The sequence below is a fragment of the Pelmatolapia mariae genome, linkage group LG18, assembly GCF_036321145.2.
Source record: "Pelmatolapia mariae isolate MD_Pm_ZW linkage group LG18, Pm_UMD_F_2, whole genome shotgun sequence".
Taxonomy (NCBI): domain Eukaryota; kingdom Metazoa; phylum Chordata; class Actinopteri; order Cichliformes; family Cichlidae; genus Pelmatolapia; species Pelmatolapia mariae.
In genome coordinates this window covers 18,498,056-18,520,826 of record NC_086243.1, presented here as the reverse complement: position 1 = coordinate 18,520,826, position 22,771 = coordinate 18,498,056, and the positions used below count along the sequence as shown (strand labels likewise).

General features: G+C 45.0%; 1 protein-coding gene across 1 annotated transcript; it reads left to right on the top strand.

Moving 5' to 3' along the window:
• The first annotated feature begins 14,098 nt into the window (after window positions 1–14,098).
• Window positions 14,099–19,627, top strand: LOC134617158 (alanine aminotransferase 1-like). The gene is made up of 11 exons (XM_063462354.2): window positions 14,099–14,164; window positions 14,278–14,367; window positions 14,448–14,556; window positions 16,454–16,587; window positions 16,674–16,917; window positions 17,024–17,103; window positions 17,197–17,333; window positions 18,568–18,742; window positions 18,863–19,018; window positions 19,132–19,244; window positions 19,434–19,627. Exons 1-11 carry the CDS (start codon window positions 14,099–14,101, stop codon window positions 19,522–19,524), a joined length of 1,395 nt encoding a protein of 464 aa, XP_063318424.2. The 3' UTR covers window positions 19,525–19,627.
• The last annotated feature ends 3,144 nt before the right edge of the window (window positions 19,628–22,771 follow it).

The following is a 22,771-nucleotide window of genomic DNA, read 5'->3' as shown; positions in this document are numbered from 1 at the left end:
GGTCAAGACGGTCAAGACGACCTGCTGAAGTTGAAGGAGTCAAGTGACTGTATGCTCACTGGCTGCTTTGTTAGCTACACCTTTTTCAACTGCTTGTTAACATGAATCACAGGACAGGACCTCGGCGCATTTTAGTATGTAGACATGGTAGAGATGCCCTGTGTTGCACCCTCAGAGAGACATGACTCCATTCTCCTTTTGGCAACTTTATTCTCCTCAGTTCAGGTTTGGAGTTTACAGGCAGCATAACATATCATCAGCAAAACATTGCTCTCATGTCTCAGACACTGTTTTTTTTTTTTCTTTTTCTGCGCTTACTGATGACATCACACGTCTGAACTCTGACCTCCTGGAGCTAGTGAACTACAAAAATTAACTAGAAATGTGTCCAAAAACAAAACACAATTAAATAATAACAGTCTTTAAAGATTTTCCCAACGATTCAGAAAAATGTAAGTTTTATAACTACTTCTAGAGCGCAACACCCTCCCCCACAAAAGAAAAATGTTGCCACACATTTTCTTTCTAATCTTTGACAATTTTCCAAAAACAGAACATTTAACCGAAGATGAGCGAGCAAACAAGTATTTCCACACATATTACACATTACTGGGTGAGAGGTTATACCATCTCTTAGTATCTCAGGACAAGTCTCTCATGGTCACGATACAAAACTAAATATTCATAGTCCTTTTGTACTGAAGGGTGGGTTATCCCTCGAAGCATTGGTGGGCCTGCCGAATCTTCGCAGTGGGACAAGGAAAATACCATTTACACCCAAACATCATGTGATTACACACTTCAAAACCATGAGTTCATTAAACCCGTATTGTACCCACTACTGTCTTAACTCTTTGACACTAGAATGATAAACCTTTCCTCTTATTTATTATAGTAATAATGCTCAGAGTACCTGTTTTCTTTTAACTGTAACATGTGTCAATACCACATCAACATGAACTGCAACTGTAATGTTACGCTTAGATTAAACTCTCTTGTAAAGTTGACTGTGTGTTTTCTGTTATATCTATTCATACTGTAAAGGATACATGAATGATGGTGGGGCAGAGGAATGATGGCTGGCACTTGAAGGGCTGTTCACACTGACAGGGCACGTGCTCCATTGCTGGACGGTTGGCTAGCCTAGTTTTTCATATGTGTAGACACGCCGGGGCTGTCTCATTCTCTTTGGCTTGTGCCTCCATGTCTCAGCATCACTCTGCTCACTCTCGGGTCCAACAGCTGGAGCTTCAACCTCCTCCTCCAAACTGCGTCTCTCCTCCACCTGTTCCTCTTCAGGATGCCCCTCTGCTCTGAAAGCAGGCTCAGACTTCTCTCCGAGTGCTTCACTCCAGGGGCAGAAATCGTCTGCTTCTGGGTTGAGGGGTGGATCAGCATATCTGAGTGCTGTCCACGTGTGACAGTTGTCTTCACTGGAACTGCCTGTGTCTGTTTGGTCAGTATCGGGCTTGGTCTGATGATGTCTTCTTGCTGACTGTCTCTGTTTGTTTCCACGGCTTTTCTCTTTCAGGCTGCTTTCACACACCCCAGACTCGTCGACCAGGTAAGGACACGGCAACCGTAGGTTACGGTGTAACACTCGTCTTCTTCCTGTCCCCTGCAATGGCTCAACCACATACACTGGACTATCAGGACCTTTTCTTTCGGTGATGACATATCTCATATCCTCCCAATAGCTGCGCAGTTTCCCAGGACCTCCTCTGGGTGTGAGATTTCTCACCAAGACATGGTCACCTGGCTGAAGCACAGAGCTCCATGCACTTTGATTGTAGTTTTTCTGTCCCCTTCTTGCACTCTTTCTCATGTTCTGCCTCGCAATTGCATAGGCCTCTTGCATAACTCCTCTCCATTTCTCTGCATAGCCACTGTGTGACTGACTCTTCTCTTCTTCTCTTTTTGGGAAGAGAAGGTCGATAGGCAAGGTTGGTTCACGGCCAAAGAGAAGGAAGAATGGAGAAAATCCTGTTGCTTCGTGCACAGTCGAGTTGTAGGCATGAACTACTTTGTTCAAATGGTCTTTCCATCTTGACTTCTGAGATTCATCAAGTGTCCGCAGCATACCTAGGAGTGTCCTATTGAAGTGCTCTGCAGGATTGGCCTGTGGGTGGTACGGGGAGGTACGAGAATGACTGATACCGCACAAGCCTTGAAGCTTGCGGAAAAGATTGTTCTCAAACTCTTTCCCCTGGTCATGGTGTATTTTGGATGGGAAACCGAAGCGCATGATAAAGTCATCAAAGAGCTTTCTTGCCGCAGTCTTCCCAGACTTGTGCCTTGTTGCATATGCCTGGGCATATTTGGTGAAATGATCCACGACTACGAGTATGTATTCCTCACCTCCTTTGCACTTGTCCAAATGCAGATAGTTAATGGATATCATCTCAAACGGTGCAGAGGTTTCAATGCTCTGAATTGGTGTTCTGGTTATTCTGTTAGGCTTCTTCTTCTTTATACAGCGACACACCTGAGTGACATAGTGCTCCATTTCCTGCCTCATTTTAGGCCAGAAGAATCGCTCCCTGGCGAGAGCAACCATCCTGTCTGCTCCTAAATGTCCCATCTCCTCATGTAGATGTTTATAGACCATGGGCTTTAATGAGTCAGGAACAACTAACTGCTTTCTCCTGGTGGTCTCACGCCTCAGAATGCCATCTCCATCAATCTGCAAATGGGGCCACTGCCGAAGAAGGTACCTAACTGCCTCACTCTCCGCCATCTTTTCTTTATGCTTCAGGTAGGTGTGTGTTCTTTTCAGGGACAAAACTCGGTTTATGGCTATGTCTGCATCCTGGGCGCCCCTGATGTCATCAACTGCAAACAGCTGAATTGGTTCTGAGACGATGCATCCCTCTGGAAGCGCGTTGACATTACAGGTGACAGCTGAGATCCAGTTCACTTCTCCTGTTTTCTCTCTCTCTAGGGCTTTCCCAATACATTCAATGGCCTCCTGCTGACATTCCTCTGTGCATTCCTGCATGATGTCTTCAATGGGCTTTCCTCTTCTTGATAAGAAATCTGCATCTCGATTCGCTGCCCTGGCCTGTACTTAAGAGTGAACCGATAATCTGCCAACTCCGCCACCCAGAAGTGTCCAGCTGCATTAAGTTTCGCTGACTTCATGACGTATGTTAGCGGGTTATTGTCACTGTACACAGTAAAATGAGGCGCATGAAACATATAATCACGAAAGCGTTCTGTTATGGCCCATTTCAGTGCCAGGAATTCCAGCTTGCCTGAATGTAGCTTGTAGTTTTTTCTGCAGCTGTCAGTGTCCGTGATCCATAGCCTATGACTCTCAGTGCAGTCCCTTGACGCTGGTACAAGACTGCACCCAAACCATCCTCAGAGGCATCTACATGAAGAACAAATGGTTTCTCTAGATCCGGATATGCCATTACTGGTGGGCTTGTCAGCTGGTTTACTATTTTGTCCAATATCTCTTGGTGAACTGTCATCCACTGGATTGGATGGGATGGTGGCAGCTGGGCAGATTTGCAGTGGCACTCCTTACTCTTTCCACGCTGCTTGTGTTCAGACTTAGGCTTTGCTTAGAGTTCATAGAGGGGTTTGGCTGTCCTCAAGAAGTCCTGTATGTAGGGTCTGTAGTAGCTAAGGAAACCCATCAACTTTCTCACCTCTCTCACGGTCGATGGTTTCTCCCGTTTCAGTGCTTGCACTGCTTCAACTTCTTTGGGGTTCATCTTGTATCCCTCTGCTGAAACTACTCGCCCCACATAGCAGACTTCACGTTTGAAAAAGTCACACTTCTGTGGCCTTAATTTGATACCACATTCTCTTTGTCGCTGTAGCACTCTCCTCACATTTTGGATGTGTCGTTCGAAGCTTGAGCTAGAGACGAGTACATCATCCAAATATGGGACACACACTTCATCCCTGAGGTCTCCCAGGCATCCCTCCATGTAGCGCTGGAATGCTGCTGGGGCATTAGTAAGGCCGAATGGGACCCTCACCCACTCATAGAGTCCCCATGGTGTTATAAATGCGGTACAGGGTCTGCTGTTCTCACTCATGAAACCCTGGTGATAAGCCTTTCCCTGGTCCAACACTGTGAACCAGGAGTTGCCCCCAAGGTTTTCCAGGATCTCCTGTATTCTCGGGATGGGATGTCTGTCGGGCAGTGTCTTTGCATTCAGGAGCCTATAGTCTACACACAAGCAAAGGCCACCATCTTTCTTCCTGACGCATACCACAAGCGAAGAATATGAAGAACAAGACTTTTGGATCCAGTAAGTCTTGTATGTGTGCTTTTACCTCCTGATAAAGGTGTCTGGGGATTGCATTATATGTCTTTTGCACAGGCACATTGTCTTTTAGCTGTATCTCCAGCTCTAGATCTTTAATGCATCCTGTGTCCCAGTCATCTCTTGAAAAAACATTGCATTCTTCCCTCAGCATCTGTTTTACCTGCTGCTGTTGGTCACTTGTCAGATGGCTCAAATCCACTGGTGGGTCCCAGGGCTCAGTTTGTGTTGTCTGACTGGACTGCGCTGTGGGTGAGGAAGCACTGTCTGATGTTTTAGAAAGCTCACCCTCCATACATTTTACCTGCGGCATGTAGATGGCATCAACATTGTGCAGCCACCCCAGTGTAGTGCGACCACAGAGGGTGATATCATGGTCAGTCATATTTTCCACAGTCACTGCAACTTTAGCATTACCTTCTGAGGGGAGCTGAATTAGTTGTTCTCTAACAACTAGGCCTGCTGGCCATGGTGTCTCACAGTTCGGCTCCAACACTGCATGTGACCCACTCAACACACTCTTATTTAACCAACCACATTGCACTGTCATCATGTTACGCTTCGGGATGGTCACAGGTCGCCTTCCTACTCGGGCTATGTGGGGATGGCTGTCAGGTGTTTGTTTGTTTAGGACAGACAGGACAGCTCTTGCAGTTTTGCGCCCCACCTCGAATGCTGAGGACAATCTGTCCAGCATATGCCCTGGGGGGATACAGTCTTTGCTGGTGTCATTTCTCAAAGCTAATTCTTCTATCACATTAAAGCCGATGATGGGGCATTCAATGTCACCACTGGCGACTAGGATTGGAACTTGGACGGGCCTGTTGGTCATCCCAGCCACAGCATTTTTGGACAGGCTGAACTCAGTCTCTATCCATCCTTCATATGGAATACTGGTCCCATTAGCAGCCGAGAGCTCTAAAGCTCCCTCTTCGAGCAGCTCTTCCACTGACCTCACTTCAGCATCAGGCAGGTGTTTCTTTCCCCAGTTTGTCCCCACTATCGATACTTGTGAGCCGGTGTCCCACAATATTGTGGTGTCCACACCTCCTAAGAAGCCACGGACCTGGCATCTTTTGCCTACCAGCTTCGCCATTTGTTGTTGTTTACCAGTGAGGGGTGCTTTGAGGCTGAATGGGTCGGTTTGGTGCTTCTCCCCTTCAGGGTTAAGTATGATTTCGATCTTACTTGAATTAGCCGAGCACTTTTTCCTATGACAACCTGCTGCCCAGTGTTCCGTACTGCCACATTTGTAACAGTGGTCGCATTTGTTTCCTGTATTGGATGATTGACACTGCTGGCACTGTCTAACGTTTGTGTTCCTAGGCTGTGATTGGTATTTCCGGTCAGGTGGTTCGGCCATTCTCATGTGCTGAGGCTTAACGGTCTGCTGGAGGCTGGCAATGTGAGTGGTGAGGTTCTGCAGAGCCTCACATATGGCCTTGTTGCCTTGATCAACTTTATCCATTAATGTGTCTCGTTTGACCGCTCCACCTTGCTTGTTCTTACTGTTTGATGTGTGCATACTGCTTTCTTTCTCCACTTCTGGATCTTCCCCACTTACTGCTGCAACTTTGATCATCTTTGCTCTTGATGCAGCTGACAGCTTATTCTTTCTTTCCATTTCCAGACTGTACGCCGCAGTCATTTTTTCCAGAAGAACCTCATCTGTGATCTTAGGATTTTGCAGGTATAGCTTCACATCAGCTCGGATGGTGTCATCATGGAGGCCAGTGAGTACTGTCTGGAGAAACTGATTTTGGATGAGCTCTGAACTGTACTTTAAACCAGACTGAACTCTCTCTGAAGCAAGAACAAGTTGTTGTCTCAAATCCATTGCTCGCATCAAAAACTGTGTAGCAGCCCTTGTCTGTGGTTTCTCGGATTAGCTGAACACGATTTGCGACAAACACATGGAATCGCCGTGCCTCATTGCTGATGTAGGCCAATACAACTTGGGAATCAGTCCAAAAGAATTCCTCGTCAATCTGCATGCCGAGCTCTGTTTTTAACATGACGCTTAGTCTTACGGAGATTACTGCAGCCGAAAGCTCCAGCCTTGGGATGCTCATGAGCTTTGTTGGTGCAACTCTTGCTTTGGCTAACACAAGGCTACAGTGTACTTCATCCTTTCCATTCTTGTATCTGAGGTAGGAACATGCACCATAACCTATGTTACTGGCGTCTGAAAAGTGGTGCAGTTCCACCCTCACTATGTTGCCAAAGTCTGGAGGATGGTAGCATCTGGGTATCGCTATTTCCTTTAGCCTGTGTAGATCCCTTTTCCATTGCTCCCACCGTGAATGTAGGCTATCGGGAAGCTGATCATCCCAACCTATGCCCATGCGACACAGCTCCTGGAGAATACATTTACCACTCAGGATAAAGGGAGCTACGAGACCAAGAGGGTCGTAGAGGGAGGAAACAGCAGACAGGATACCACGGCGAGTTGAGGGTTGATCCCTTTTGTCAATGTTGAAGCTGAACGTGTCACTTTCTATTGACCACTGAATGCCAAGTACGTGACCCTCCGCTGTTGAATCCAGGCTAAGGTTGAGAGGCCCAGTGGTTACTGCCCTTTCTGAAGGCGCAACACCAGATAGCGCCTCCACCTTGTTCGAGTTAAATTTGCGCAAGTGTAAACCTCCAGTCTTACACAGCTGTTGTGCATTGATAATCAGGTCTGTAGCTTCTGTGACTGATGGGACGCTAGTTAGTCCATCATCAACGTAAAAGTTCTTTTCAATGAAAGCAGCCGTCGAAGGATAATCGGCTTCGCACTGCTGTGCAAGATATTTAAGGCCGAAATTGGCACACCCTGGAGAGGAACCAGCACCGAAAAGGTGCACCGCCATTCTATACTCTTGGGGTTCTGTTTCCAGCTGACCGCCCTTCCACCATAGGAACCTCAGGTAGTTCCGCATGTTGGGTGGGACATAGAACTGATGGAACATTTTTTCAATGTCGCAGGTGATGGCTACTGCTTCCCTCCTAAAGCGGCAGAGAACTCCTACTAGAGAGTTTATCAGATCAGGGCCAGTCAATAAGGTGTCATTCAGAGAGATGCCCTGAAACTTGGCTGAACAGTCGAAGACCACCCTAGGTTCATCTGGTTTCCTAGGATGGTACACCCCATGATGTGGGATGTACCAAATTGTCTCTCCCTCAGGGGGGGCTGGTTCTGCAACACCCTTGCTGATGGTTTCCTCCATGAATGCTGTGTAATGGTCATGGTACTGCTTGTTGGACCTTAACTTCCTCTTGAGGTGTTGCAAACGAGCTTCAGCCAGTCGCTTGTTGTTTGGCAGCATGGGTGGAGAGCTGCCCTTGAAAGGAAGTGGCATCTCATAGTGTCCATCCTTCCTTTTGTGATTGTGCTGCCGAGGAGTTTTACAAAATGAACATCATCTTGAGAAACATATTTATCTTGGTAGTTTCTTTCGCTGAAATCCATTTCTAGGACCTTTAACACATCATTGACCGGAGGCAATGGCATTTCCTTTACTGCCACTCTGTGCACAAAGCTCTGATGTTCCTTTCTATCAAGATATGGATTTGCTGATCCTATGATGCTCCAGCCAAGCACGGTTCTTTGAGCAAATGGATGGTTTTCTGACCCTACAATAACTTCTAGAGGGGCCAGTGCTGATGGGCAATCATAGCCAATCAGCAATCCTACTTCACAGTCTTGAAGTGGCTGCAGCTTGTTTGCCAGTTGCCTCAGATGTGGCCACTGAAGTGCGGTGTCCTTTGTAGGAATGTGAGACTTATCGACTGGGATGAAATCTCTTGTGTATGCCTGGCGTAGCTGAACATGCGACTCACTATGGAGCCCACGAACTTGCAATCCACAAGCCACTTTACTAGCTATGACTGTGTCTACTGCTGTCATTGTACTGAGCTTTAATTGCACTGGCTGAGTCTTCACATTTAGTGCAGAGACCAGCTCTCCCAAGATGAAAGTTGAATCGCTCTGTGTGTCGAGCAGAGCATATGTGAGAATCTCTCTGTGGGGATCTTCTGCCAATGACACAAAAACTGGAACAATGCTAGATGTAGCCGAGGAGTATCTTGTCAATGTGTGTGACATGACATTGCGGACTTCCTTTGTCTCATTCCCTGCAGATGGTGAATCACTGTTTAACATTCCACTGGCTCCCTCAATTCTCTCTATGTGCAAGCAAGTTGGATGATTTCGACTACATATAGTGCATGTGTGCCTTCTTTTGCATTCTTTACTAGTGTGACCCTTTCTTAAACAGCCGAAGCAAAGACGGTTTTTGCGAATGAAAGCCCTCTTTTCATCAGGAAGCCTTGCAGCAAAGGTTGGGCACTTGGCGACACCGTGTGTTTCATCGTTGCAGACGAAGCATGATGGTCTTGGCTTTGAAATTAAGGTCCCTAGTTTACCTGCAGAGTGCTTAGCTTGAGCATTTGTGCTGAGTGCCTTGGTTCTCTTAGGAAGCCTTTCATCTGTTACTTTAGTGGTTAATAAGAAGGGAGAAGCAATGGGTTGCAGGCTATTCTAGCTTCCTTTTGTAGAAATCTGGTGAAATGAGCAAATGGTGGATACTCTTGACATCTGTCTAGTTCATCCACGACAACGCGACCCCATCTGCGTACCAGCCATTCGGGCAGCTTTTTGAGAAGTTTATGATTTTCTTCACAATCATTTAGAATTGCCAGCCCTTTAACATGAGGGATGGCCTCGGCACAACTTTGAAGGAAATCTGAAAACTCTCTGAGGGCTACTGGGTCATTGGGAGCTATTTTTGGCCATTTCATCAGTTTATCCCTGAAAGCCTTTTGGACGACAAATGAACTTCCATACCTCTCCTGAAGAATCTCCCAGGCACCCTGATATGCATCTTCTGAGTTTCGATAGAAGAACCCTTCAACCGCCTTCCACGCCTCACCTGCAAGATAACTTTTCAAGTGCAACATTTTTTCACCTGCGGGGAGGGGTTTGTGGCCAATCAATGCCATAAAGGATATCTTCCAGTCTATAAACTTTAAAGGGTCACCAGTGAACACTGTGGGTTCAGGTGCAGGCAGACGGTTGGAGACGAACAAGCTTGCAAGCTCCTGTGTTAAGCTGATCTCCTGTTGCTTTTGCAAAATTTCAGGTGGTGCACACTGAGGTCGAAATGATTCAGCCTGTGGATTCAATGGATTTTGAGATTCAATGATTTGGCTATCAAGTTGTGATTTGTCATCTGCCTCATATTTAAGGCTTTCCAATCCATCGTAGTTGTTGTAAGCTCTCACTCTGGCTGCTGCTACTTTTACCTCATTTTCTGCCTGTAGCTGTTGCAGTTTAGTTCTCTCTTCCTCTAGCTTTGCTGTCATTTCTGCAATCATTTGTGCTTCCTTGATTTTCCACTCATGCTCTAGGCTACTCAACTTGGCTTGCTGTTCATGTATTCGTTGCATTGCCTTCGCCTGTTCTAGTTTAGCTGCAAGGTCAGCTTCGGCATCCACACGTTTGCTAGAAGTCGTAGAGGTGGCTCTGGAGTATGAATCTGAGCCCTTTGAATGCTCTGAAACAACTGTTTCTGTTTCAGTTTTCCCAAAAACAGATCCATACTCCTCCTTACTTAATATCATCCTTACACGCTCCTTCTCAAGCCTGTCATTAAAAGTCTTATCTATATCTTCTAGTCGTTTACTAATGAGATCACAAATTTCTGTTGTTAGGGCAACACACGCATCCATTTTCTTGACAACATCTGGAGTAGAAGTATGATTACGTCGGATAGGCTCATACAGTTCATGCACTAATGCTTCTTTAGCCTTAATGTCCGTTTGTGTTCTAACAAGGTCTTCGTTTGAGCAGAAACCTTTCAGTTTTGTTCTAACTCCTCTTGTTAACTCCTTCCAGGACTCATATGCCTTGCTAAATGACCTTTCATTTTTCTTGGCTTCCTGTTCATGCATCTCCTGCCCCTTTTCTGTTAGTCTTCGCTCTCTGGAGCTGGACCTGGCCTGTTGTGCCTCTGTAGATTTGTCTGTTTGTTCAATGGGGGACAACATTATTATTAATTTGATTTTTGGATTGTTGCACCTGCCCTTTTAAGTGTATATATCTGAACTCAAATGGGTTGAGTGGTGGTTTCAACTTATTAACACTCAACTTAGATATTTACACCTTTAACCTCACAGACTGGCAACAAAACCCAAATAATACAACACATAATAATAAACTGATGATGCCCTCAAATCAGACAATTTGCCACTTAAGTTTTTACAGAAGTACAACTGATAGCAGAAAGCCCAGATTCAGTCTTAGGCATTCTGATGCGAGAAATGTGGGATATTCAGCATCACAAGTTTACATGCTACTGTGTTAAATACAGAAGAGGTCTTTCTTTCTTGCATCACTTTAGACTGCCATGTTGAAGATCATTTGCTCACACAGCTTACAAGATGCAGATGTGCATGACATTGTGTTTATAATGTCCTTATTTTGAGTCCTTTACTGATCCAGCAGTCTCTGGATGATGCGATACACGCCTTCACTCACAGTTCGATGAAAGAATAAGATGAATGTAGATGGCTGCAAGGCAGCGTTGAGTTTTCACTGTAGCAGCCCTTGGCATCAAGAACGACAGAAGAGTCTCTAACGGGTGCAGCCATTTATTTCCTCACCACACACGGCTTGTTCTCTGGACATTGAGCACCGTGAAAACTATAAAATAAGAAAAAAATTGATACCCTTACAGTCCTTTTGAAGTATAACAATGAGCAATAACAACAATGAGCTTAAGTTAATTCAGGTAAGTTCAAACAAGTAATTCTGAGATATACAGTCACAGATTAAACAAAACAAAAAGGGGCTACTTCAAACAGCATCAAGGGGTTACACAGTTCGGTTAAATAAAATATAACAACAGATCACCTCTCATCACATACCTCAGTCCGCTTGCCAAGGGTGCAAACTCCGGTGAACACTTAAACACTTCGGCCCGTTTCTCATGGGGTGCTGCTGCTAGCTTGCATGACACACATGTCTAAGCTAAAAATAGCACATGGATGTAAGTAACGTAAGTACAGAACAAAAGGTTTTCAGATAGCTCACAATACAAACGCAATAACATACCTTACATTAGAAACACACTTATCATACTTATCAAAGTATTATCGTAACTTACATGGACTTTGTAAAACTTATTCCTGCCGCACGACAGACTGCTCATACACGTTACGGGGCATGCCTCTGAGCACATCTGTCCTTAGTGCGACTGCGCATCCAGTTCCGACAACCCCCGCAAGGATGACTTATGGTAGAGATCAGCGGTTCATTACAAACTGGATTGGAGTTTCTTTTGGCTCCTGTACAGCACGTGTGAGCGAGTGATACAACTCTGTGGCATCTTTCTCAATGTAATGAGTCCGTAATATTTGCCTGAGAGCTTGCAAAGTCAAATCTACTCTACTCTCAAGATAGCTTTTCAGTTTTGTTCCTGGGGTTATAGCTTGAATGATGGCTTCAACAATGTCTCCTTCATCATATCCCCTCTTCAATGCCCTCTGAATTTGTCTTTCCAAGCTAGGGTATGTTAATTTGTCCTTTTGGTTTGGTTCTCCAATTTGTCCCATTATTTTCAGATCCCGTCGGTACAGTGGGTGTACAAAAGGGACACTTTGAGTGGCGACAGGGGTGACTCGTGTAGCATTCAGATGAGAAACACTTTCTCTCTGCTCGTCTGAATTACTGGGTGCTATCACATTTTCAGCCACAGGGTGGTGCTCTTGTACCACTTGTTGAGACAACGGGGCATTACTTTCGCATCTCTTTTGCTTCACTTCATTAATTTTGTCATCTAATTCTAACAACAAAGACTTTCCTTCATCTTCTCGTGCAGTAACATCCTCTCCCTCTAAGTACTGGAGAATACGCCGCCTCAGTTTACCAGGTAAGTCTTTTTCACTTTCATCCACGGCTAAACTGAGGGCAGCACAAATCTCATTCAGATCCGATGCTAGCAGTGTAAGTAACTTTTCCTCTATCTCCTCAAGAAGTTGCTCTCAATCAGGAGACATCTGCCGTACTTTAGACATGGCGAAAAACTTTTACCTTCACTGCCTTTTCTCGGAGGGATGGCACTGCCGTACGAGTTCAGGTGGGAGATAGTGAGCGAGGCTAGTCACCTGTAGCTCGTCCTTCTTTGCGGTATAAACTCCAAACCGGGCGGAAACACCAAGATTATGTTGCACCCTCAGAGAGACATGACTCCATTCTCCTTTTGGCAACTTTATTTTCCCTCAGTTCGCCGCCCCCCACCACGATGCCGCCCCGGGCAACCGCCCGTGTCGCCCGTATCTAAAACCGCTACTGTGTAGACATGGTAGAGATGCCCTGTGTTGCACCCTCAGAGAGACATGACTCCATTCTCCTTTTGGCAACTTTATTCTCCTCAGTTCAGGTTTGGAGTTTACAGGCAGCATAGCATATCATCAGCAAAACATTGCTCTCATGTCTCAGACACTGTTTTTTTCTTTTCCTGCGCTTACTGATGACATCACACGTCTGAACTCTGACCTCCTGGAGCTAGTGAACTACAAAAATTAACTAGAAATGTGTCCAAAAACAAAACACAATTAAATAAGAACAGTCTTTAAAGATTTTCCCAACGATTCAGAAAAATGTAAGTTTTATAACTACTTTTAGAGCGCAACACCTGCTGAAGTATCACAACAGGGGAGAAGGGTGATCTTAGTGACCTGGACTTGGCATCCTTGTTGGTGCTGGTATTTCACAAACTGCTGATCTACTGTGATTTTCACACACCACTCTTGATCAACCCTCGTACAGAGACAGTGAGTTCACCGTACTCAAGACACCTCCAGTCAATCCAAGAGCACCTTTGGGATGTGCAGCCGACAAATCTGTAGCAACTGTGTGATGCAAGTTAATGTAAGGTGTACCTAACAAAGTGGCCAGTGAGTGTACATAATTGTGCAGCAGCTGTATTTTAAAATCTCAGAACAACAACCGACAAAAGGCCTGGTTTCAGTTACTGTGTCACCGTCTTTAGTTCTAATGCTACTAAAATGGATTTTTGGAAAGGATGTACAATGTTGTTTAATGAGTGTTACATTTATATTTGACTGACATAAACCATTATTCATTTTATCGGAAATAAAGAAACAAAATTGTCAAACTGACCTCTGTGCGCCTCTCTTAGTGAAGACATCATCACCTTCTTCTAACCTTTGTGCCACAAAGAAAGCTGTTCACCTTTCAGACTAAGAAACAGTTGTACTGGTCCCGTGGCTTAAACATTCAGTAGCACATACCTCACGGCACATAAGTTGTTGTCCTGTTTGTTCCTATTTATGGAGATCTGTCCATCCATAGATTAATTAATTTAGTTTGGTTCATTGATGTGAATCTCATGCCCTATTATAAATAAATAAATAAATAATAAAAAAAACCAAATCATAATTATTTGTTTAATACTTCTCTCTAAATAAGACTGACAGATCGCACACAGAGGCACTAAGAGAAGATACTTTAACGTGCTCTGTCACGCATGGTCATGACCAAAAGTTTATACACAATGCAGAAGTAAAGCATCGAATTGTGCACTGGAGTTAATTCAAGAAGTCTGTCCTTTCAGCACAGGGTCTGTTAATAAGGCACATATTGCCTAATTCTGTGCACATCTGACTAAAAAACAAGTCCTTTGGTAAATGATTCTGCTCACATCAAGCTGAGAAGGAAGAAAAGACTCAGCTCACCTCCTCCACACTTCTGTTGGTCTGAACAAAGTAAAGAGGGTTAGCAGGACATCAATTCAAACATGTGGAACATGAAGCAGTTAGAGTATGGAGCCCTGGCAAGACGAGCAAACCAGATCAAGGACGAGCTCAGACAGGCAAGAAAAACTATGTTTACGCAGAGTTGTAATATAGGTAGCATAAACCAGAGTTAGTTATGCTGTCTTTGTTGTAATATCTTTAACCTTTGCTTTCAATTCCTCTTCTACAGGGAGTGAGAAGACCCTACAAAGAAGTGATCGATGTCTTCCAGGGTGATTCACACAGGGCAGGAATGAAACCTCTGACATTTGTCAGACAGGTAAACTTGGACCTTTACACACTGTGTAAACTCATTACGTTTCCTTTGAGTAAGGATGTCCGTGTTGCGCTTTTTCACAGGTTCTTGCAGCGTGTGTTTACCCGCCGCTTATCAACAGCAGCAATCTGCCACTTGATGTAAGACAGAGGGCCCAGGAGGAGCTGGGAAGATGTGTTGGAGGGAGTGTAGGTGAGGGCAACGTATGCGGTCTAATGATGTGAAAAAAAATGAAAATGCTTGTAGCGCAGGACCCCCAAGGTGGAGCACATAAACTCACCGCACACAGTTATCAGAGCACGGAATCTTTATTGTGTGACAACTACTACTGTGGTTTCGACCCTAGGCTCCGGACACAGGCTCTCCGTCTTGCTGCCACACCTTCCCAGCCAGCTTTCACTGACAAAAAGCAGACACACACAGTCAATTGATGCACCTGCGCACCTATTCTCCCCGCCTCAGCACCGCCCCATGAGCTCACTGTTTCTCCGCTGCAACAGGCCAGAGACCACGCCCCCGCCACAAGGCTTTATCTGCAGTAACCGTGTGGTGGCAGAAATAGCAAAAGACTAAAACCCCCAAAACAGGGCAGATGGGATCAAAACTATCTACAGAGCTTCAACTGGTACAAATGGAACTGGAGAATACCTTTAAGGTTCTTAGGGTTACTACAATCATTGTTAGTGTTACGGCCGAGAGGGCCAGGCTGTGGGTGTGGACTCAAATGCAGACACAGAGGGAGGCAAAACAGGCGTGAACACAGTGCTTTATTTACAGTGCCTAGTTAAATTACAAAGCAGGAAACTATGAATGCTATGAACTGTGGAAGCTATGAACTGAGAACTATGAGGCCAAACTATGAACATGAAACTATGACTGAGTGCTATGACTAGGTGCAAGATTTCATAGACGGATCCTGGGAATGGAAAAAGGGGCAGCGGCTTGGGTGGAGGTACACAGTCACTATAATGAGAAGAGACAGGCAGTCAGTGGCAGTCTAGTGAATCATAGCCGAAGGATTAGACTGTGGTGGTTAGGGCTTACACGTTGCAGGTGAAAGTGTCATGCGAGGAGGGGGTGTCCAAGGGGGTCCAGGTGAGGAGTGTCCAGAGAGGGTCCAGAATATACTTGGAGCAAGGGACCTGGCAGGGAGGCAGGCAGATGGAGTCTTATGATGAAAAGGAAGCAGCCAGATGACAGGGAACCAGCGTCCAGGCGGAGGTGTGTGTAGTTCAACTTGTGAAGTGTGACGGCCAGGTGGATCCTATAACAAAGAAAACACAGTGAGGAGAAAAGCAGTTGTTAAGGGACTCTCACAAGGGCTTGGCAGCCTAGCACTGATGTGAGTTAGCAGTAGATCTGGCAGAGGTCTGTTGTGAGCGCTGGTCTTATATACTGGTGACTTGATTGGAATCAGGTGTGAAAGCTGATTGGAGTCTCTGCCTGAAGGTGGAGCCCAGCAGAGTGGAAAAACCCGCACTCACCCGGACCATGACAGTTAGTCAAATTAAACTTTATTGTCAGTTCTGCAATGTACAGGACATACACAGCGCTGAAATGCCGTTTCGCCCACTGTGTGCAAATAGAAAAAATCAAAATTCAATTCAATTCTAAAATAAAATAAAATAGCTGTTTATGTATAAAAAATGAGGTTTGCAAGAATTCGTAAAGCTACATACACTTTTGCAGTTGTAAAGCATAAATAATTTTTAAAAAAAGTTTTTTAATTCATAAAGTTGGGTGAAAATATCTTACTTTCAGTCATTCACTTAAAACAACAGTAACAGGTCTCCACAGATTACAAATAAACTGCGCAGAAATGCTGTCATACTCTGGCTTCCATGTTTATTATATACATAAATGTCTCTATACAGGATGCATATATAATAATAGTAGTGTAACTATAGGCTCATATAGACAAACATTATAAATACAATGAAATGTATATGTCTTATAAAACATTTTTAAAAAGCCATTTTATGAATTCAAATCTAGGCAGAAATACAGATACAAAAAGTCTGCTTTGTTTTGCCGCATCAAGTTGTAGGTGTGTTTTATGTGAGTTAAAGTCTCTTTTCAATCTCTTCAGGTTCATATTCTGCCACAGCTGGAATACCAGAAATCATCCACAGCATCTCTGAATTCATAAAGAGACGAGACGGAGGAATTCCATCTCACCCCGACAACATTTACATCAGCCCTGGCTCACAGTGGTCAATCTCGGTAACTCCATGATTACCGACATGCTGCATACATGTGTATGTGCTTTCTAATGGATCATCACAATCTCTCTTTTCTGTGCTTTCTAGAACATTCTCAATGTCTTAGTGAAGCGTGAGGCTTCACCAAGAACAGGTGTGTTGATTCCAGTGCCATGCCACAACAAAACCGTGTTGTCCATAACGCAGTTGGGTGCAGTCGCCGTCCCTTATTACCTGAGTGAGGAGGAGGGATGGGCGCTGCAGGTGGAAGAGCTGCAGCGAGCGCTCGAATCTGCAAAGGGAGTCTGTAATCCTGTGGCTCTGTACGTCATCAACCCCGGAAATCCAGCAGGTATTTATTCCAGCCAGTGTGGGGATTGTCTACTGTAAGTGTTTGGTCTTTGTGTTACAGGATGAATATTATACCCTTACTTGTTTTTATGCCACACTGCCTGTAGGTTATGTTCAGAGCCAAAAATCAGTGCAAGAGGTGATCCGGTTTGCTTGGGAAAAGAGGCTCTTTCTTCTGGTTGATGAGGTGGAGAAGCTATTATCATCCATGCAAACATATTTTAAAAACCAGATGCACCTGTATAAATGAACTTATGGATGTTTACATGTTGCATTGCAGCTCTATCAGGACTGTGTTTATGGGGAAAACTGTGAGTTTGTCTCCTACAAAAGGACTTTGAGCGAGATGGGGCCTCCTTTCTCAGGCACAGTGGAGCTGGCCTCCTTTCACTCAGTGTCCAAAGGCTTCTTGGGAGAGTATGTGTTCAGTCCAGATGTGTATCTGGTTTGTAATCGATGATTCTCACAAAGCTTGAGGCAAAAATTAAACTGAAATGTAAAGAAATAAAGCAGTCAAATAAGCAATCTCACTACAAGATCAAAAAGATGAAGACGTTAGTATGCTCACTGATACTTATAACTTCTCAAGTTTGCACAACTACAAAGATGATCAGGATTTTTAAAAACTTATACACCAAACTTCTCAAGTTTGTTAACTGCATTACAAATATTATTTCTCTGTATTGTTGAGTTTTAAGAAATCTTATCTTGAAAAACGCAAATGTGACATAAGCTACTCTCTACAGTTTATGCTTTTTTCAGAAGAGAAGCAGCCAGGTTAATATGCTAACCAGTGCAATGGTTACCCTGATACTGGCGGCACCTCTCAGCCTTCTAGTAGATACACCTACAATGTAATTTAAAACTCCTACATCACTTTGTTCTCGAGTTATCACATTCACAAACTTGGGTGCCCATGTTGTCTGTCAGTCTTTTATGGCTGTTAGGTAAAAACTTCCAAAGTTGATTGCATTGCATGACTTGCATCGTGACAATTACACTTTTGTGTTTAACATATATTTTCTGTGTTAATTGTAGAAATGTCTTTTTGAAATTCATGCAAATTAGTGCCAAGTGTGCTAAAATAGCACGTACTTTGGACATTTTCTTTAGACTGGTATGAACAAAGAGATCATTAACCAGAGTCTCATTGTAAGTTTAAACACTTCTTATACAAGCTAAAATACGGAACTTAAAAGTATCACAGGTGTAACAGTGACGCTGCAAGGAGCAAAGGTTAGTGGATGAGTGCAAAAGAGAGGCGAAGAAGAGAGTGCAAGCAGGGTGGAGAGGGCAAGAGTCAAAAGGAAGGTTGTGTGTCCAGTATATCCACTATCCTTCCTCTGCACATGTCCAAACCATCTCGGTCTCAAACTATGTCTCCAAACTGCTCAACCTGAGCTTTCCCTTTGATATACCAGCTGTTTTGAGCTGGCAGGCAGGAGGTAAAGAAGAAATCTTCATAGGATGTAGTAAAGAAGGGCATGCAGAGGGTTGGTGTGTCACAGGAGGATGGTAGGGATAGTGTGAAATGAAAATAAAAAATCTAATTCAGTGATAAACTGGTCATCCACTGAGAGTGATCATGAGAAGCAAAGCTCCAGAACAGCTACGTTTTTTGTTGTTTCTACATGTAAGTCTCTTTCATTAGGTGTGGTCTCCGTGCTGGATATGTCGAGCTGGTAAATCTGGATCCTGCTGTCATGAAATACATCCACATACTTTTCTCCAAAGATTCTTGTGCACCAGTTTTAGGTCAGATTACCCTGGATCTGATGACGGACCCTCCAAAGCCAGGAGACCCCTCATACCCGCTCTATAAACAGGTTGGACCTGAGAACTGTACTCTTGTTTAGCTGAGGACGACCAACTACATGTAGCGCTGTAGCTGTAGCTGTTTTTGATAAAGAATTTGCCATTTTTCTACAAGCTGATGTCTTCTGCAGGAGATTGAGCACATCAGGACTGTGCTGGTTCATAACGTGAAGAAAGTCCACGAGGTTGTCAACAGCCTACCGGGATTCAGCTGCCCACCCATTGAAGGAGGATTGTTTGCGTTCCCCAGACTGCACCTCACACCAAAAGCCATTCAGAAAGCCAAGGTTACAGCAGAAATGCAAGAGGATGTATTACATAATTGGTGCTGAAGCCCTTTGAACTTTCTCTTGGTTCATTTCCTGAAATGTGTTTTTGTTGTTTTCCTTGGATATTTCAGGAATTAGGACAGCAGCCAGACACATTCTACTGTACGAGACTGCTAGAAGAAGGTGGAGTGTTTACCGGTCCTGGTTGGGAGTACGGACAAAAGGAGGGCACCTACCACATCAGGTACATTACAAGTCGGCCACTCTTCAAAATACATAATTGAGAAATTATAGATATTATATAAAGCAATTTTATTTTTGGTATGAAACAAAAAATCAGTTCTATTGTTAAAAGAAGTCTGTGTTTAGACTGCAGATGGATTCATTTCATGGTCCAAGTCCCAAAGTCCTTTTTCTTTTTTTGTCTCTGCAGATTTTGCATCGCGGTCCCTCAGGATGTCATGGAGGAATTACTGAGACGCCTGAGCAGCTTCCACATGACATTTATGAAGGATTTTTCTTAAAGAAAAAGGAAAAGTTTCCTCTGGAGTTTCTTTTTTCTGTAATCCCATAACTCTATATAGAAAATCAAACCATTTTTGAAACAGCGATGTTGATTTTAATAAATATGACGTTTATTGCATACAATCTTTGGTCAGCCATCTTAGAGTAAGATCCAGCTTCAGCTTTTCAGAAAGCAACTAATCATATATTTCAAGTTCCAAATTCAAAGGAGGCCTTACATCAGCCATCATTAAAAAAAAGTGGCAACAGACAATAGTGTGTTCTTTAAAGAGTTCCTGATAAATTCAGTGATTTCACAATGGACTCCAGCACTAAAACAGCAGCGCCTTCCTGCTGAACTTTCCTCCAGCCCAGAACAGCTCTACTGAACACCAGATAGTCACTGCAGCTTGAGCCACTCAGAGCCTCTTTGGCCTGGACAAACAGAAAGCAGACGACTCAGTAACAGCTTAGCAAACAAAAATATGGCAAAATGTATTATGGTGAAGACATCTCACCTTGTTGACTAGTGCTCTGTTCTGCAAGCTGTTGTGGAAAGGGTCTCTAGTGAGACAGGCAGCTACAGACAACATAGGCAGAACACATCTAAACATGCTACTTAGGAGTAATATTTTGCCCAGCCGTGGGTCACATGACATGCAGGCGACACGATCCCCTAATGGAGTTAGTGTTTCGGTCCGGTCCAGGACTCCTGCAAATCAAAATGACAAGACAACAAGTAAAGACGAGTAAAGACGCGCTTACCTATATCTTGTAGATTACGGACAGCGTCTCTCACAGACTCTGGCTCTGGGCTGTCCAATACTTGGGATAAGAAATCTACAGCCTACAAGCACCAAAAACAATAAGCCATTAATAAATATAAAATGGAAAAAAAATTAAATACAGATACAAGAAATGTTACAGGCATGGCCCTTTAAGGGTGAAGCCTGATGGGAAATGTATTTGGGATGTGTGTAGGACTTCCCGGTGTGCGTGTGTGGAGAGAGAGAGAGAAGAAGGGAAAAAAGTAACGGTTAGCTACAGAAGAGACGGAAAGAAAATAAATAAAAGGAATATAATAACTCCCTCGGCAGCCAGAGTTGTGTCGGCGATGCTCGCTGTGAGTAAACTGTTTCAGCCCACTGTACGCGGTGTTCGTGCCTTGGAGAAGAAATAAAGTTCGGTGAAGCAGTTTTCCTACGCCTCCCTCGATCTTTTTGCTAGCGGAGTTGACCTGTATAGTAAGCTGGTTGCCGGCTACGAGCCAGTCACGGAACCTTCAAGTAACTGCCAGAGGTTTCCTTACTACGGTTCGGGGCCGCGGATCTGGCGCGGTAACACTGGGGGCTCTTTTCTGGGATTAAACTCCGCAAAGTGCCGAGAGAGAGGGAGCGCAAACTTTTTTTTCCCCCTCAGACGACAGAGAGAATGGCGGCGCCGGGAGATGCTGAAGGGTATGACATGGTAATGCACTTCAATAAGAGTAGCAACCCATTTTTGTCAGAATCCCCGGAGAGTGGCACAGTTAATGTGGACCGTGCTACTAATGTAAACAATAGAATCTATAGCGGCAACCCCTTCATCACGGACATAGAGTTAACGCCAGCGGCAAGCATAGCAGCAGCCAATATGACAGAGTTTGAGGCTGCATGGCATCTCACCCCGCCACCTTCAGCTCACACCAACCCTTTCTTAACACCAACAGCAAAGCAGAATGCAGTGTGCAGCGAGTTTAAGCAGTTTCAGTGCTCAGACTGTGAAGGCCCTGGTAATATTACATCTACACCGCTTACAGTGGGACGGCATGGCACACATGATCACCTATCTCAGATTGTTACATCTCTGCCATGCAGCCAGCCATTCACCGCCATGAACTGTACCTGCAATGTCCCTACAAAACCACAGTTTACTGAGCCAGCGAAGCTACACATTATGCCAGGTACACCCCAACCTGCGCAATACAGCTATGAAATGCCAGCTCAGGGCTATTTTTCCCCAACACCTCGCATGGTAATACCAGCACCAGCTGGGGGGTGTGGGCTTTGTAAGCATGGCCAGGGTCACAGTTCGAAACAAGCCACGCCAGGGCCACGCGGTTGTTTTCCTCGTGCAGTGCAAGACAGTGGCTTTGCAGATTGTAGTGCTGATGAAGAGACGGGGGGCAAGGAGAAAATCCCCACATTACAACCAGACCATTTCGATGGGTTAGGGTCATGGAAAGACTTTCTCTATCAGTTCGAGACCTGTGCAAAGGCCAACTGCTGGACGGAGAAGACCATGGCTGTCCAACTCAGATTCAGCCTGAGGGGCGCGGCTGGAGCCATAATTCACAAAACCCCCAAATCTGCTCGCTGGAGTTACCAGAGGATTGTGGAGGAGGTTGAGGCTGCCTATGGTCCGTGTTCAGAGCATGCAGCAGCCATTGGCATTGAGCTGCGGCAGAGAATCAGGAAACCAGGTGAGGCTCTGCACACCCTCAGAGATGATATATATGAGAAGGTTTCCATTGTGTATGCCAACCGCTCCGAGCTGGAGCAGGACTGTATTGCTGTGGAGATCTTCACTAATGCTTTGGCAGATGCTGAAATGGTCCAGAAATTGTTGGAAGAACAACCACGCACCCTGGCAAGAGCCTATGAAATCGCCCACAGGTTCGAGACAACGAAAAGGGCCGCCAGGGCAGTCACGCAGCTTATGCAGCCAGGGGCACGAGTCTCTGCAGCACAGGGGGCCCGAACAGTTGCATTACGGGAGAATGTTCATATGCTAAGCTATGAACCACCGGAGAGAGCTCAAAGACCTTACCAGCGTGGGCGCTAAAGCTGGAGTACATTTAACAAGCCAAGCAGGAAGGAGGCTGTTTGCCATAACTGCTCCGGCATAGGACATCTACAGAGGAACTGCCCCTCTCCTCGCTCACCTGCCCAAAAGCCTGTAAAAGCTGCTAGAGGTCCAGCCCCTGACCCAGGCACAGTGTTCCATAACGGAGGCCAAGATGTGATGCGTGTCCAGATAGTAATACAGGGACGGGAAATACGGGCCTTGCTGGATTCTGGTGCACGGTGGAATGTGCTGCCCCTCCACTATTTTAACACCATCCCCGCAGAGTCAAGAACCCAGGTGCAGGCATCCATTGCTCAGACTCTACAAGGCATTGGTCCAGAGGGATTGGCCGTCCTGGGTGAGGTCATCCTGCCTGTACATGTGGGGAGCAGTGTTAACAATGTAGACTTTCTTTTGGCCGACATGGCTGAGGGCACTGAA

What these genes read in the sequence shown, in the direction of transcription:
- LOC134617158 (XM_063462354.2), top strand. Translation starts at nt 14,099, where the DNA reads ATGAAGCAGTTAGAGTATGGAGCCCTGGCAAGACGAGCAAACCAGATC. An exon ending in TCTTTCTTCTGGTTGATGAG is followed by an intron (nt 17,104 to 17,196) that starts GTGGAGAAGCTA and finishes GTTGCATTGCAG; the next exon opens with CTCTATCAGGACTGTGTTTA. An exon ending in TCCAAAGGCTTCTTGGGAGA is followed by an intron (nt 17,334 to 18,567) that starts GTATGTGTTCAG and finishes CTCTTTCATTAG; the next exon opens with GTGTGGTCTCCGTGCTGGAT.